Source organism: Neopelma chrysocephalum, unplaced genomic scaffold (assembly GCF_003984885.1).
Source record: "Neopelma chrysocephalum unplaced genomic scaffold, ASM398488v2 Primary Assembly neopelma1_59, whole genome shotgun sequence".
Lineage (NCBI taxonomy): Eukaryota > Metazoa > Chordata > Aves > Passeriformes > Pipridae > Neopelma > Neopelma chrysocephalum.
Genome location: NW_020897714.1, coordinates 4341119 through 4354015, shown reverse-complemented (window position 1 = coordinate 4354015; position 12897 = coordinate 4341119). Strand labels below are relative to the sequence as shown.

Genomic DNA, 12897 nt, shown 5'->3' with positions numbered 1-12897 from the left:
TTGTCTCACCAACTGTTCTACGAGCTGGTTGATTTTTTTTTTATTTCAAACCTAAACCAAATTGTACAAACATGCAAGAGCATAGGTTAAGGTCTTGTAACATGGTTTTAGGTAGGTTTACGGAGAAAATTTCTTGCAAATGGATTGTAAAATATGTTAATGGGTCTCATTCCCTGCTCAGTTTTGTAGGTCAAGCCTTATCCTGTTGAACACTTGTGGAAAGTATAATTCTGGTCTTGCCTTCCCTATTTGTATGATGGCTTTTCCCTCTTAAGTAATACCCTTGATTTGCTTCAGAGAGTCTTGTCACAGTCCGTACACCTAATTCAGATAGGCTGAGGGAGCTGTAGTCCTCAATCACCATCACAGCTATACCTATTTAGGCTATTAATAGCAGGCATATAATTAAATATTTCTCTGTGTGGATGTGTTTATGGATGTCCATGCATTACTAACTCTCCACACTCTCCTCTTAGGCCTGTCATGATTTGTTGACCTATTTCATTACGATAGGAGGCAAAAAAGTGTGTGTTTGGGCTTCTGGTGTTTTTGGATCCTCTGAGGGAGAAATAAAAAGGTTGCCTACAATTATTCTTGCTGGACAGGCTTAACACAGCCCTTACTTATAAACAGCCCTCAGAGGCACAAGAGAGATGGACAGAGAGGAAACTGAACATGTACTAGCATCTGCTTTTCATTTACAATACTTTCCTGTGCTTTAAAATTCTTCCAATAAGATCACCGTAATTTTCTAAACTGCTTTAAAAAGGGCAAGGCAAAGTGGTCAGTGGGAGTAGACTGGCCACTCTACCTTTCTCCACGGGCACAGCAAGCTATGTGCAAGGTGCTTTTGGTCCTGTCATGTCCTTGATGAAAAGATGCATGAGACCTTAAGAAGCACCTCAAACTCATCTCCCTTGGCAATTAAAGAGAAGCAGGAGGTGAAGCACACACCCTGTCACAACCCCAGTCCAAGGTGGTCATCACACTTGCAGCACAGAGAGCTCTAATCACTTGACCTGTTTCTCTGTACCAGAAACTGCTTGTGAGTATTTCTCCTACTGAAAATTACCTTGAAACCAGAAATTACATTTTCTCTCTCTCCCCCTCCCCTTCCCTCCTCTCTTCTCTCTTTTCTCTTTTCTAATAATACCCATGCAGTCTGTGAGAATCTAAAGCCTTTGGTCAGCTAGACTTAATCTAAAACCATTACTATATTACAACTACATGCAATTTACACAAAAAATATCACACTAAAACTGAACTATTAATTTAACAGTTCAGTGATCTTGTAGTTACATATACATGTGGTTGAAAATTTGTGCTTGAAAAATGAACTGAGATCTTCATGCAGTAGGAAATTTTGGCGTGTCCAGGGTATTCTAGGTTATAAAATGCCTTCCTGCAGGGCTGACTCTGGCTCCATCTAGTGATTCTATGTGTAATTAAAGCAGAAGTCCAGCCTGCCCTTGAGCATCTATGATGTTTTCCAAAAGAGAGTAATTATCTTTTGCCAGCATTAAGCAGTGGATCTTGAAAATTAGGTTTTGGGATTTGGATATCACAATACATTTGTCTGGACAATACAAGCATCTCTTGTCCTTGCATAGATTTCAAGTGAAATTTAGCACAATGAGCTGGGTATGGACAGGAAGGTGTACAGCCCCATGATTTTGAAAAATGCCCCATGTTTACATCCCACTTTCTCACCTCTCACCTGCTTTCAGTTTAAAATGCCTGGAAAAATAAAATGTCAGATTATTAATTTTTCCCTAATGTTCTATTCAGGCAGAGGACTAAAAGCTGGTGGATTACAGTCTATTACATATATCCAAGATGTTTGGGAATCTGTAAAATTACACTTAATTTTGTCCTCAAATCATCAACTTCCCCACAGAGTATTGTTACTTGTGCTGGGGAGAGAATGTTTGACCTCGATTTATACTAGGTTCAGCTGAACAAATAGAGTGGATCTGCTGTTTTTTTTTATTCTGTCCACAGGATTAGGCAGCTGCAAGATCACTTGGCCTTCCAGACCTGTGAATAAACTAATACTCTGGCATGCATTGCTGCTTCTATTCACCTCAGGTCAATGTCACCTCAGGGCAGAAGACAGATTATGTGAAAGGATGGTGGTGGCATTGGATTTCCACAAAAATTATTTAGTAATAAACTACTTTGTAATTATTAAAAGCTAAAAAATTTTACCATTATTTTGTAATAACGAGGCTGTAAACAGCCTCAGTTAACAGAGGAGGTATGTGACTGGACTGGAGATACTTTCACTGTAACTTTGAAGTGATCTGGTTGAGTACTCCTGTAAACTCAAGTCTGAAAGCTTTGGCACTGCATATTTTTAGACTAACAAGTGTTATGTGCCAGACTTAAGAGAAGATGGTTTATTATTACTTACAGTTTGGGCATCTGCTTTTTCTTGAGAGATTCTTCTTGTACCTTCTGCACGTGACTAACCAAACTGTACTGAATTCAGGTAAAAAGTGTTTAATTATATACTAGAAGATCTGGATAATCATACATTCCACTTCTAGAAAACATACAGATATAGTGTCTTTACTCAGTGTCTCAGTATCTCTCCAATACAAAGGGTACAGGCCTCAGATGCACAAACTGACTCGAACATCCCCCAAGTTCCACTTCTTCAACTATAACCGCAAGAAGCGGTTGTGTTCTTCAAACATAACCTTTTTTTTTGGAAAGGATCTTAATGTTTCATGTGATGTTATCTGACTCCTGGATTAAGGACTAAGCGTTTCCAGGGCCTTCACATACATTTTTGAGATTTCCACCATTTTGAGATGACAGTGTTGTGGCCCTTTTAACAAGTCTACACAGCCTATCCATTTGATTCATAAATGTTACCTCTTTTCAATTTTGTGTCTGAGCCTTCAAGAACATAATAGCTCCTGAATCTTTATCAATTCTGATGACATGGGTACTTTTAAACTTTCATTGTTTAACTCATGTACTCTGCTTGTTTTTTCAGTGATTAGTTTCCTTTGTAATTTTCCCTGAAATATTGCCTGAAATGCATGAACTTTTTGATATGACTTAACTACATATAACAAGAAAGGAGCAAGCAATATTAAAAAGAGGAAAGAAACTTTAGAAGTGAACATTACTCCAAGAGAGATGTGCAAAACCCTCCAGAATTCTATATAGACAAGGTTGAATTGCAATTATTAAAATTTAAAAAATACCTTGCTAAGTAATTTTTATAGGTTATTGAGTCACAGAAAAAAAAAGAGAAATACTGTCCTAAGATACTTTCTAGTTCTAGTCTTCTAAAGATTAATTGCCCAATAAACAGCAAAACTTAAACCCTTCAGTCTTGCTTTTGAGTTTGTTACAGGCAGAACCAGGGGCAGGAAACAAGAATTAACACTTGAAGAGAAAAAAGTGAGAAAAGATATAAAAAGAGCTGCAAAGAAAATGCTCTGTAAATTATTCTGGTAACTTTAAGTATTTTTATTTCACAATCCAAAGTCTACTAAAAAAGAATCTCACAGCTACCATTGTGTCTGGTAACAGTTTCTCTCTAACTACACTGTGCAGTATTTTCATCTGTCATTTACACAGAGGGCAGTCTAAGCATCTTTGAACACTGAGATAAGAAATTTAGGAGTTGCTTTTACTAGACAAGATCTACTTGACATTGAAATTATCATCTGTTTTAGATCAGTGAAATATTATGTGTTTGCTCATAGATGAAACTAATTCTACTGCAAAGCTTATTTTTTGAGCACAGGAATGAATACTTAAATTTAAAATATTAAGTGTTCAAAGGAAAGCTTTAAAGTCTCAGCAGAATTAAGTGTCTCAGAATTACCACTGAAAAATCACAAATAATAAATTTTGTTGCTGATGAACTTTTTTTTCTTTTTCTTTATTATGAGATTTGTAAAGAATACAATTTACTTTGGCTGGATTTTTCTGTTCTGCCAACATTTCTACTGAGGAATACCCACAGGCATTCTGCAATGACTGTGATTACTTTCAACAGCATCTCCAGACTTAAAGAATTCTGAACTGTGTGGCTTGGTGAGCGAACTGGAAAATATTATTTTATAAAGTTCATGTAGTACTGATACAATAAAATGAGGAATGAGGCTTTCATTGAGGTCAGTTATTGTGGACAAGAAGAGCACATTATTATACAAGATACTGAGGTGAACCAGTGCTGGGGTAACGCAGTACAGTAATTTTTTGAGCTTAAAAAAGACAGTAAGCTGTCAGTTGCTGCTGATCACATGTGCAACTCTGTATTATTTACAGCCGCTGCTGTAAATAGTATCTGGCAGGCACTATACAGGACATTTTACTAAAGGTAACTCTTACCCGAATGTAATGACCACAAACCTTAGTACAGTTCTCCACTGTGAAAATTTAGAATCTGACCTCATCATACCACATTTTAATGGCATCAGCAACATTTTATGCTTCATGACTTCTAAACCAAATATTCTCTCCAACAGGTGTGAAATTAGGATGGCATTGATGTTTCTTACTTAAGCATATGTTATGTTCAAAAATGCATTTATTTGTCTGTGCCCTTGCAGAATGTGCCAAAGCTGCATCCCAAGTCTGCAAAACATGAAAGGTGAAATAGTTGTGCAATGTTAAGTTACAGCCAGGTCTTAAACAATCTGATAAAACCAGTCAGCAGTAAAGCACATACACTGGAATTTCATAAAGAAATGCTTTCCCTTATTTAGGAAAGTACCTGTTTTATTTTAATTGACTTTTCTTGTTGCAGCACAAAAATATGAACTAATTTCATTGGACAAGTTTTTCCTCCTTTCACTGTTGAAAATTAACTTCATACGAGCACTTGCTAGCAACTGAAAATATGTTTGAAATGCACTTTTACCTTCAGGTAAGGAATTACTGTCATGTTAATTAAACATGAAACTTTGGTTTTGTGTGGTTTTTTTTTTTTGTTGCTGAACAGGTCATTAAGGATTTCTATTTGATTATTAGAAATTAATTCAAAATAAAAATACACAGATACTATAGATTTGACTGTATAAATATTTTCAGTATTTTTAAGTGAGGCTCTGGAAACGAATAAATATTTGGTCCTCCTATGGTAAAGCTTTAAATACACATCACAACATTTTACAAAGATGCTTCATGAGGTAAACATGCCAATACTTGGGCAGTAACTCATTCTGCTGCCTCCTCCTTCTAGTGCAATTTGTTTCAGCTACCACAAGAAAAGATTCATCCTCGCCACCAGAAATCCCTTCAGTCTCAATACTGCAGTTCATATCCTTGCTTTAGTTGGAGAGCCTGACTCTTCTGGAGCAGTCCTGCTGCTGGACGTCGGCTTGTCCCGAAGGAGAAATTCCTTGGGGTGAAAGTGGACATGTTCGGCTGGAGCGCCTCGGGGAGCCGCCGGGGGTCGCTGTGCGCGGCTGTCCCGGGCGCCGGGAGCGGCTCGGCTGCAGGAAGGCGGCAGGAGGCGGCCATGGTGCTGTCGGCCGTGCAGCAGGTGGTGGTCTCGGCCGTGCTGGTGCTCTGCGTCTTCGTCGTCATGCCCAGGATATTCGGGGGAGGAGGCGGCGGGCGGCCGGGCCGGTCTCAGCGGGGCGGCAGGGCCGCTCCGGGCCACTACGATCCCCGGCAGCACGGCAGAGGTAGGAGCCGCGGCCGTGCCCGGGGCCGCGCCGCCGTCGGGGCTCCGTGCAGGAGCCGCCCCGGTCTCGGGCGGCTGGAAAGGAACTCGGGGAACCGAGGGGGCTGTGCCCTCGTCCGGCGGGAGGCGCCGGGGGTTGTACACGGCCTGTGGAGGGGGAGGCCTGGTCAGACAGCTCCGAGCTGGCCTGTGTGCACCTTGAACATCCCCCACCCCCTCCTGTGGTCTGCTTTTCTGGTACATCAACGCTTTGATTTTCGTCTGTGCTGTCTTAAGAAAACTGTTTTTAAATGCAGGAAACACCCAGTAATGGGAAGTGTGTCGTATGGGGGCAGTATGACGAGAAGCGCCCACAGGGGCACAGTCGGACCGATGGGGAGCTGGGAGGTGTCACAGGGAAAAACTCCCTGCCCGTGTTAGAGGTGCAGTAAGGAAGCCAGGTGTTACTGTTAGTAAAATATATGCACAGTCATATAAAATCTGTCCAGCTCTGATTGAATACAATCCTTAAAATAATGCAACACTTCACATGCCTGCGATTCTGCTGATGTACTGGCCCAGCACTGAGTAAAATAAATTTGAGACAGATCTCCTATTCTCACCTGTCTGGGCTCTTCTTTTCTCCTGTTTGGCTAGTAACTCACTTTGCTGTTTCTTCTGTGGAATAAACTTGGTGCAAGGCACTGGACTCCGTTAGGATTCAACATTCTTCCTTGGTGCCCACAAGGTGTTTCCCTTGCCACATTCATTTGTATAACTTACAGAAATTTTTTTCATCTGTTACATTAGGTATTTTAGTAACACTTCTCCTTTACATTAAAAACAAACAGAACTTAGGGGAAAAAAAATGAGTGGAAATGTATAACTTTCCTGGCTAACTAATTTTAGGCAAGTATAAACACTGTTCGAGTTCTCATCACAAAGTACCAGCTTAGGTTATCAGAATTAGATTAATTTTTTTTCTCTTGTAGCTAGCAGAAGCTGTAGCCAAATAGCTGTTTCACTGGTAGGTGTAACTTAATTTTTTTCTCTACCTGATTGTGGCTGTATCTTGCACACTTGAATTCTGTTACTGTGAGTTCTTTAAATGCCACTGTTACAATATTAATTGGCAAGTGATTTGTATGATGGTCTTTAGTTTGGGGGTTTTTATAGAATGTGAATCTTGTTAAACCCATATTCAGTTAAATTTGAAAGTGTAAGTCTAGGCAGTCAGTTGAGACATTAGTGTAAAACTTCACAATCTCTCAAACACCTGCTGTCTGCCTCTGCAAGCATCTGCATTCTTCAGCTGATAGTACTGTTTCTTATGTGCACTGTCCTATGAACCCCTGATTTAACTACCAAATAACCTAATGCCTAAGTTGAACAATGACGCTAGCTGTGCTTTCATCTGCTCCTTGTTCTGGCAGGCAAATTACATGCAAAAATACTGCAGGCTTCCAAGGTTGCATGTTTTTATTATTGTGTAATCTTTTCATGCTAAATATTTGATTTGCAGAGGTACAGTACTTCTAAGCCTGCGGGAATATCCACGTAACACTGAATTTACTGTCAAAATAGTGAAGGCAGCAACACACCATGTGTATTTCAACAAAACTTTTTTTTTTCTGCAACCAGACAATTCAGTTTGTAAATAACTCCTTTCTTTTGTTAGAGGAAAAATACTAATTTCTAACTGTTTTCAGCATTATCAGTAGTTTCTCTGAATTTGCTTTACTTTCAAGACTTAAATAGTTTCTTTTTTACATCTACCTTTCTGTGGTTTGCTGAAGGTTTGCCAATGTTGCTGTGAAGGAAAAAACTTAAAACTTGTATATCATAGAAACCAAGCTTGGTTTGAGAGTCTTTGCTACCTAGATTCAACTGTGCATCCTGTTAATGTAAGAGTGATTTTTAATTTTTTTATTTGGATGCAGGGCTGTCCACACTATCTTAAAAGAGTGATGAACAAAGATGATTACACAAGAAGAAGACAATTTAATTGCATTTGTGGACTCTTAATTTCCTTTCTTACTTTGTTGTTTTTCTCTCAATTTAATTTTTAAGGTAGTCCTCAGACAGTTTATCAAGTTCATCGGAATCCAGGAAATTCTGACAGTAATATTTACCAGAGTATTCAACAGATGAGAAATGCAATGGAAAAAGAGATAAAAAGTGAGACAACAAGAGGAAATGGTAGAGAGTTAGCATTCACCCTCATGCCGTTGTATGCTCTTGGAGTGGGAATGTTTGCAGCATACAAACTTCTTAAGGTAAGCCATGGGAAAAGCATTAAATTATTGAAATTAGAAGGAAATGTAACTGCTTGGCTTGCTTGTTTTTCCAATTCTGAGACCATGTATGTGGGTGTCAGAAAGCCATTTCTTGCTCTCTTTGACTTTGAATGTGAAGTCCAAAGTTAAAATTTTAGTGTATCTCATTCTTACTTATGAAGGCTTCTGACTTACCTATTTTTAGACACTTGAAGAAGTGAGAATCTTACCCACCCTGCAGCCGCAAATAAGAATCTGAGAACCTAAACAGTGCTGCTACCTGAGGCTGTAACTTAAGCCTCATCAGTACTTCACTTCTTTTTCATTCTTCATAATGAGATTGAGTATGAGAAGGAAGTGGACAATTCCTGCAGAGCAACTGTCTTTGATTAGCAGTTAGATAGAATAGCGACTAGACTCAACCTTCTATTTGGACTTCTCATTTGATCGTGCATCTGCAACATACGTTTTATGTAATGGGATGCCTTTTCTACCATTTGTAAATTAAAAAAGGAGAACACGTGATGAGTTGTTTTTAAAAAAAATCAGTCTTGATATGTATTATTTATAGGAAGAGATACTACAGCACTTGCAATACTGAGAGTGCACCTGGAATATTGTTGCTTGCCTTCCGGGGAAATAAAAATGAACAGGAATAGGACTGGAGATGGCATCTTCATTTCCATAGTCAGTTTCTTATTTCACATATGAGAAAAATACCACAGCTTAGCAAAATGAGTGTAGAGGATGCCCAGTTTAATATTTAAAAATTATGAAAATCTTATTTTGGGTGGTTACAACTCTTTACACTTGGGCTTGTCGGATTAAAACATAAATATTTTTATAATAACGTGTTTATACTGTAAGAAAGAAGTTTATCTCCTAGTTAACGGTAGGAGAACGGATGCAGTAACCTAGAAGATTTCTTCTGTTCCTTTGGGAAAACCGAAGTTGGAATAGCAAGTGCTTTTTTTTGAAGCTTTTGTCAGTCATGTTGTCATTGCATAAAATCAGAAGCGTTAGTTTAAGACAGGGAGCAGGCATCACAGAAGAAAAGTTTCATTACTGTAGTACGTTTTTGTGGTCGCTGTTTACTTTCAGTAAATTTTTAAATGCATTTTTGTTCTTAATACACAAATAATGATGAAGACTTTTAACACTGTATTTATTTAAGATGAAGTCACATGAAGAAAGTCACTCCAAAAAGGAAAAAAGTACAGAAGACAAGGCAAAGGAAACGGGTAAGATACCCTTTCAGAAAACATATTTTCATACACTTATTTCCTGCTGGACCAAAGCTACATGTTTTTGTCCAGCTGAATAAGAACAATCTTTTAAGTTACTTAAGAGCAGTTAGCAACCTACAAAAAAACGCTTTGTTATTCTATATATTTGAAACACTTGTTTGAGGTTTGTTTAAATGCTGCAGATGGTAATACTCTTTAAAACAGCTATAGTAATATAGTATGATTCTATGTCTTTTAATGTTTGATGTTTTTCTCACTTAAGATCTGTTGGGTTTTCTTCAGTTTAAATAAGTTATAATTATTTGATGGCACATCAAAGTTGAGCTGTTTTCATATGTTTGCCCCCCTTGTACAGACCCATTTTTAGTGAATTAAACAACTATCAGCCTCTTTCCGTGTCTCCGTCCACCAGGTCTGTAATCAGGTTCAGCAGTGATTTGTTACACTGCCTACTCACCACCCTTGTGTGTTGGATTCTTCTTTCTTCAGAGTTCAGTACAGCTTTAGGAAGAATTGCTCCTCTTGATTCTAGTGCATTCAGCATTAAATATATTTGTGAGGTGTGAGTGGAGAAATTCATGACTGTATATTAAGTATAAATACAGTACTTACACCTCAGGAAGTCTTGGAACTACATAATTTTTGTGACTGGGAAGGTGAGCTTCACATTCTCATTCAGTTTCTATAAAGGTGTCCTCTGTTTGGGGACTATTGGAGATAGGTTATTGGGTGGGAAGGATTTTGCTCACACATAGTAAGGCTTCTGTTTTTACCCCTACCACTCCCTTTTCACATTCTATAATTTTACAGATAAAAGAAACTTCCTGTTTTTGAATCTGCCCAACCAAAATGTAAATTAATATCCTTCTGCTATTGTAAAGACATTTCTAACAAAGTTCTCTCTCCTGCCCCCCTCTTTCCCTTTTTTCTCCTCTCCCCACCTCCCTTCTTTTTTAAAAAATTTTTTTCCTTTTTTTTTTTATTAGAGCATCAGCTTTTAGAACTGGAGCAGCATCTAGCACAGACAGAGAAAATGTTAAATTCTTTATTGACTCAGTTGGATCCACTTTCAAACTGGTGAGTGTTTCTGAAACTTCTCAGTGTAGTTTTCTGTAAATTGAAATTTGCCAAAATGTTAACAAAATTCTTAAAATGATCCATATATATATATGGTAAGGAACAGTTTTTAGGAACCTTCTTTAATTAATTACTGCTTCTGTAGCCTTTTGCAGGTAATACCTCTTCTGCAGTTTGTGATCTTTCCTACAGACACCTCCCATCTCTTGTTCACCAAACATTAATGCAAAAGTTCAGACTTACGATTGTGTTACTGTGGCTTAATGAGTTAAACTTTAATATTGACCAAGGAGACTAATACTGAAAATATACTTAATCTCAGTAGCATTTGAAAGCCATTGTGAGAATTACATTTCTGGTAGCAGAAAGAGTTTCTTCCTTTAGATGCAAATAGAAGAAAAAATTAGTTACCAAGGTATAGCTGCTTATTTTTGTGTTTTGAAATGAACCTGTAAAGTGCGTGTGTATTTCAGTGAAATATAACTTCTCTGTTGTAGTGTGACAAGGGAATCAGTAATATATACTCCTTGTAGTTTTAGAGAAGTTCTTTTCTTAAGAAGCTAGAGCCTTACTCATCTACTAGAAATAAAAATATCCATGCAGTCCATTTTGTGGACTGACATCCTTCATGAAACTCAGGTTAAAACATGCAGAATTTCATGATTGTTCCTTTAGTGTACTTCCGAACTTAATATGTGCTGAAACTGTTAAACAGCAAATCCACTGACCAATTTGCCTAACAAATTCCTAGTAGTGATGGCCAGGAGAGCAAAGAAAGCCTGAATTAAATGAGAAGAGCCTCTAAACTGAAAAGTTCTGTATTAGGCATTGTTGTACTTTGGTTAATTGTTTCTTTCAGTAGTCCATTACTCAGCCTTGGCCATTGGGGCTCCAATGTTAGAATTCAGTGACTAGATTATTCAGTAGGTGTACGTGATGGGCTCCCCACTTCTCAAGAGACAGTTCTTCAAGGAAAGCTTGACCTAAATGTGTCACGAAGTTAACTATGGTATTTATCCATGGAAGGACGTATTTCAGTCTTGTGCATTTTTATCAAGCACTCACTTCCAAGATAATCTTTCAGCTGTTAACATTTGTCTTTTTTTCTAGTGTTAATGCCTTAGCTTGTGAGCAGAAAGATGAAATAATGACACAGCTCCAATCAATTAGACGACTGATGAAAGAAAGTGGATTGGATAAATCAGAAAACAAGATGAAAGGTACTTTTATTGTCAGATGGGTAGATAACTAAGTATTTTATATTTTAAAAGAATAAATAGATCTTACTATAATAATATTCAGCTCCTGCACCTTAGGTAGTTTGTGTGGAATTAGTTTTATTCTGGAGGAGTACCATTCTTCCTGTTTGAGGTATATCCAATTTTAAATTTTTGATACATTATGATTTTTTTAAGAATAGGTGCTAAAAGACGTTGAACTGGAATGGACCGTACAGTCGCATTCTCCTTTTTTAAAACAGGCTTTTTGAATGTCAGTTCCTAAGCAGTCTGCTAGTATTGGACTAACTTCAATCTGAGGATTCCCAAATGAGGACCTCTGAGGCTGTGGGTAATGCTTGCATAAAACACTAAACAGCAAATTGTATATTAGTTTCAATTGAAGACTTCCAAGAGCTGCATAGTAGCCCAAGTAAAAAAATGTTAAGAATGGTTCACTAGAAATTTGGGGAATTTTTGCGTTATTTGAGTCTTAATAAAAGAGAAAAAAACAAACAGAAAAAATATTCTACTTCTAAACTGACCCTGAAGTTTAGAGCCTTTCCAGTAAAGATTCATTTTGCTTATTTTTTGTGTATTCCAAGATCTTGGCCACATCTGTAATGAGAAACTTGAAGATCTCATTCAGTCATTTGCTGAACATTCTCAAGAGAAAGAAATAGACAACGGAGAAGATGATTGTTATGAAGATTTGCTTGAAGATTATAGTAATGATTACAAAATAGAAGAGCATGAATTACATGATGAATGTGAAATACATCAGTTGGAGCCAGATATCGTAGAAGACCAAGAAATGATAAACAAAGATGCCACTGAATCAGAAGTGATGGGAATGAGGAGACGCAATATATATGAATGGAATCTGCATATGTAAAACTTTAAAAGCTTTTGCATTTTTTTATAACGTTGTATGCACTTTAAACTATTTTAAATCAACTTAACATGCACTGCTATATGCTTTAAAAAGAGCGGTGAAATACTGCCTGTGCTCATATCTATGACAATTCTGTAACTGACTTCAGTGGCAGCAGAATTTTACTCAGGATGTTTACATACTTTTTTCTATTTATTTTTCCCTATCAGAATATTTCTGTAATCTGTATATAATGCACTGTAATTACATCTGATGCTTCACTGAAATATTAGAATGTCTTCTAATTGAGACTATAAAGTAGAGATGTTTCATAAATGTTTTATAACTAGTAAGCATGATGCCACTTGAACTGTGACTTTCTTGAGTTCATTAAAGAGCATGCAGTGGTGAATTTAGCTCTTTGTGGAAAACATTTCTCTGGGGTGGTACGGAAAGCACTGTGGGTTAAGTCTTTGAGATCAATTCATAGTTAAGTTTATTTGGAGAGAGAAATTTAGCTATGGACACTATGTAAAAATAATTATATCTGAGTTTGCAGTCTCCTAGGTAA

General features: G+C 37.5%; 1 protein-coding gene across 1 annotated transcript; it reads left to right on the top strand.

Moving 5' to 3' along the window:
* Positions 1–5356: 5356 nt before the first annotated feature.
* CCDC107 (coiled-coil domain containing 107) lies at positions 5357–12897 on the top strand. Its single transcript, XM_027679739.1, has 6 exons — positions 5357–5657; positions 7706–7911; positions 9086–9152; positions 10145–10235; positions 11346–11455; positions 12058–12897. The coding sequence occupies exons 1-6, from the start codon at positions 5387–5389 to the stop codon at positions 12345–12347; spliced, it is 1035 nt and encodes a 344-aa protein (XP_027535540.1). The 5' UTR covers positions 5357–5386; the 3' UTR covers positions 12348–12897.

Bases quoted from the DNA above. Each gene is read 5' to 3' on its own strand.
- CCDC107 (XM_027679739.1), top strand. From the start codon at position 5,387: ATGTTCGGCTGGAGCGCCTCGGGGAGCCGCCGGGGGTCGCTGTGCGCG. The intron at 7,912-9,085 runs GTAAGCCATGGG...TATTTATTTAAG, and splicing joins CAGCATACAAACTTCTTAAG to ATGAAGTCACATGAAGAAAG. The intron at 9,153-10,144 runs GTAAGATACCCT...TTTTTTTATTAG, and splicing joins AGACAAGGCAAAGGAAACGG to AGCATCAGCTTTTAGAACTG.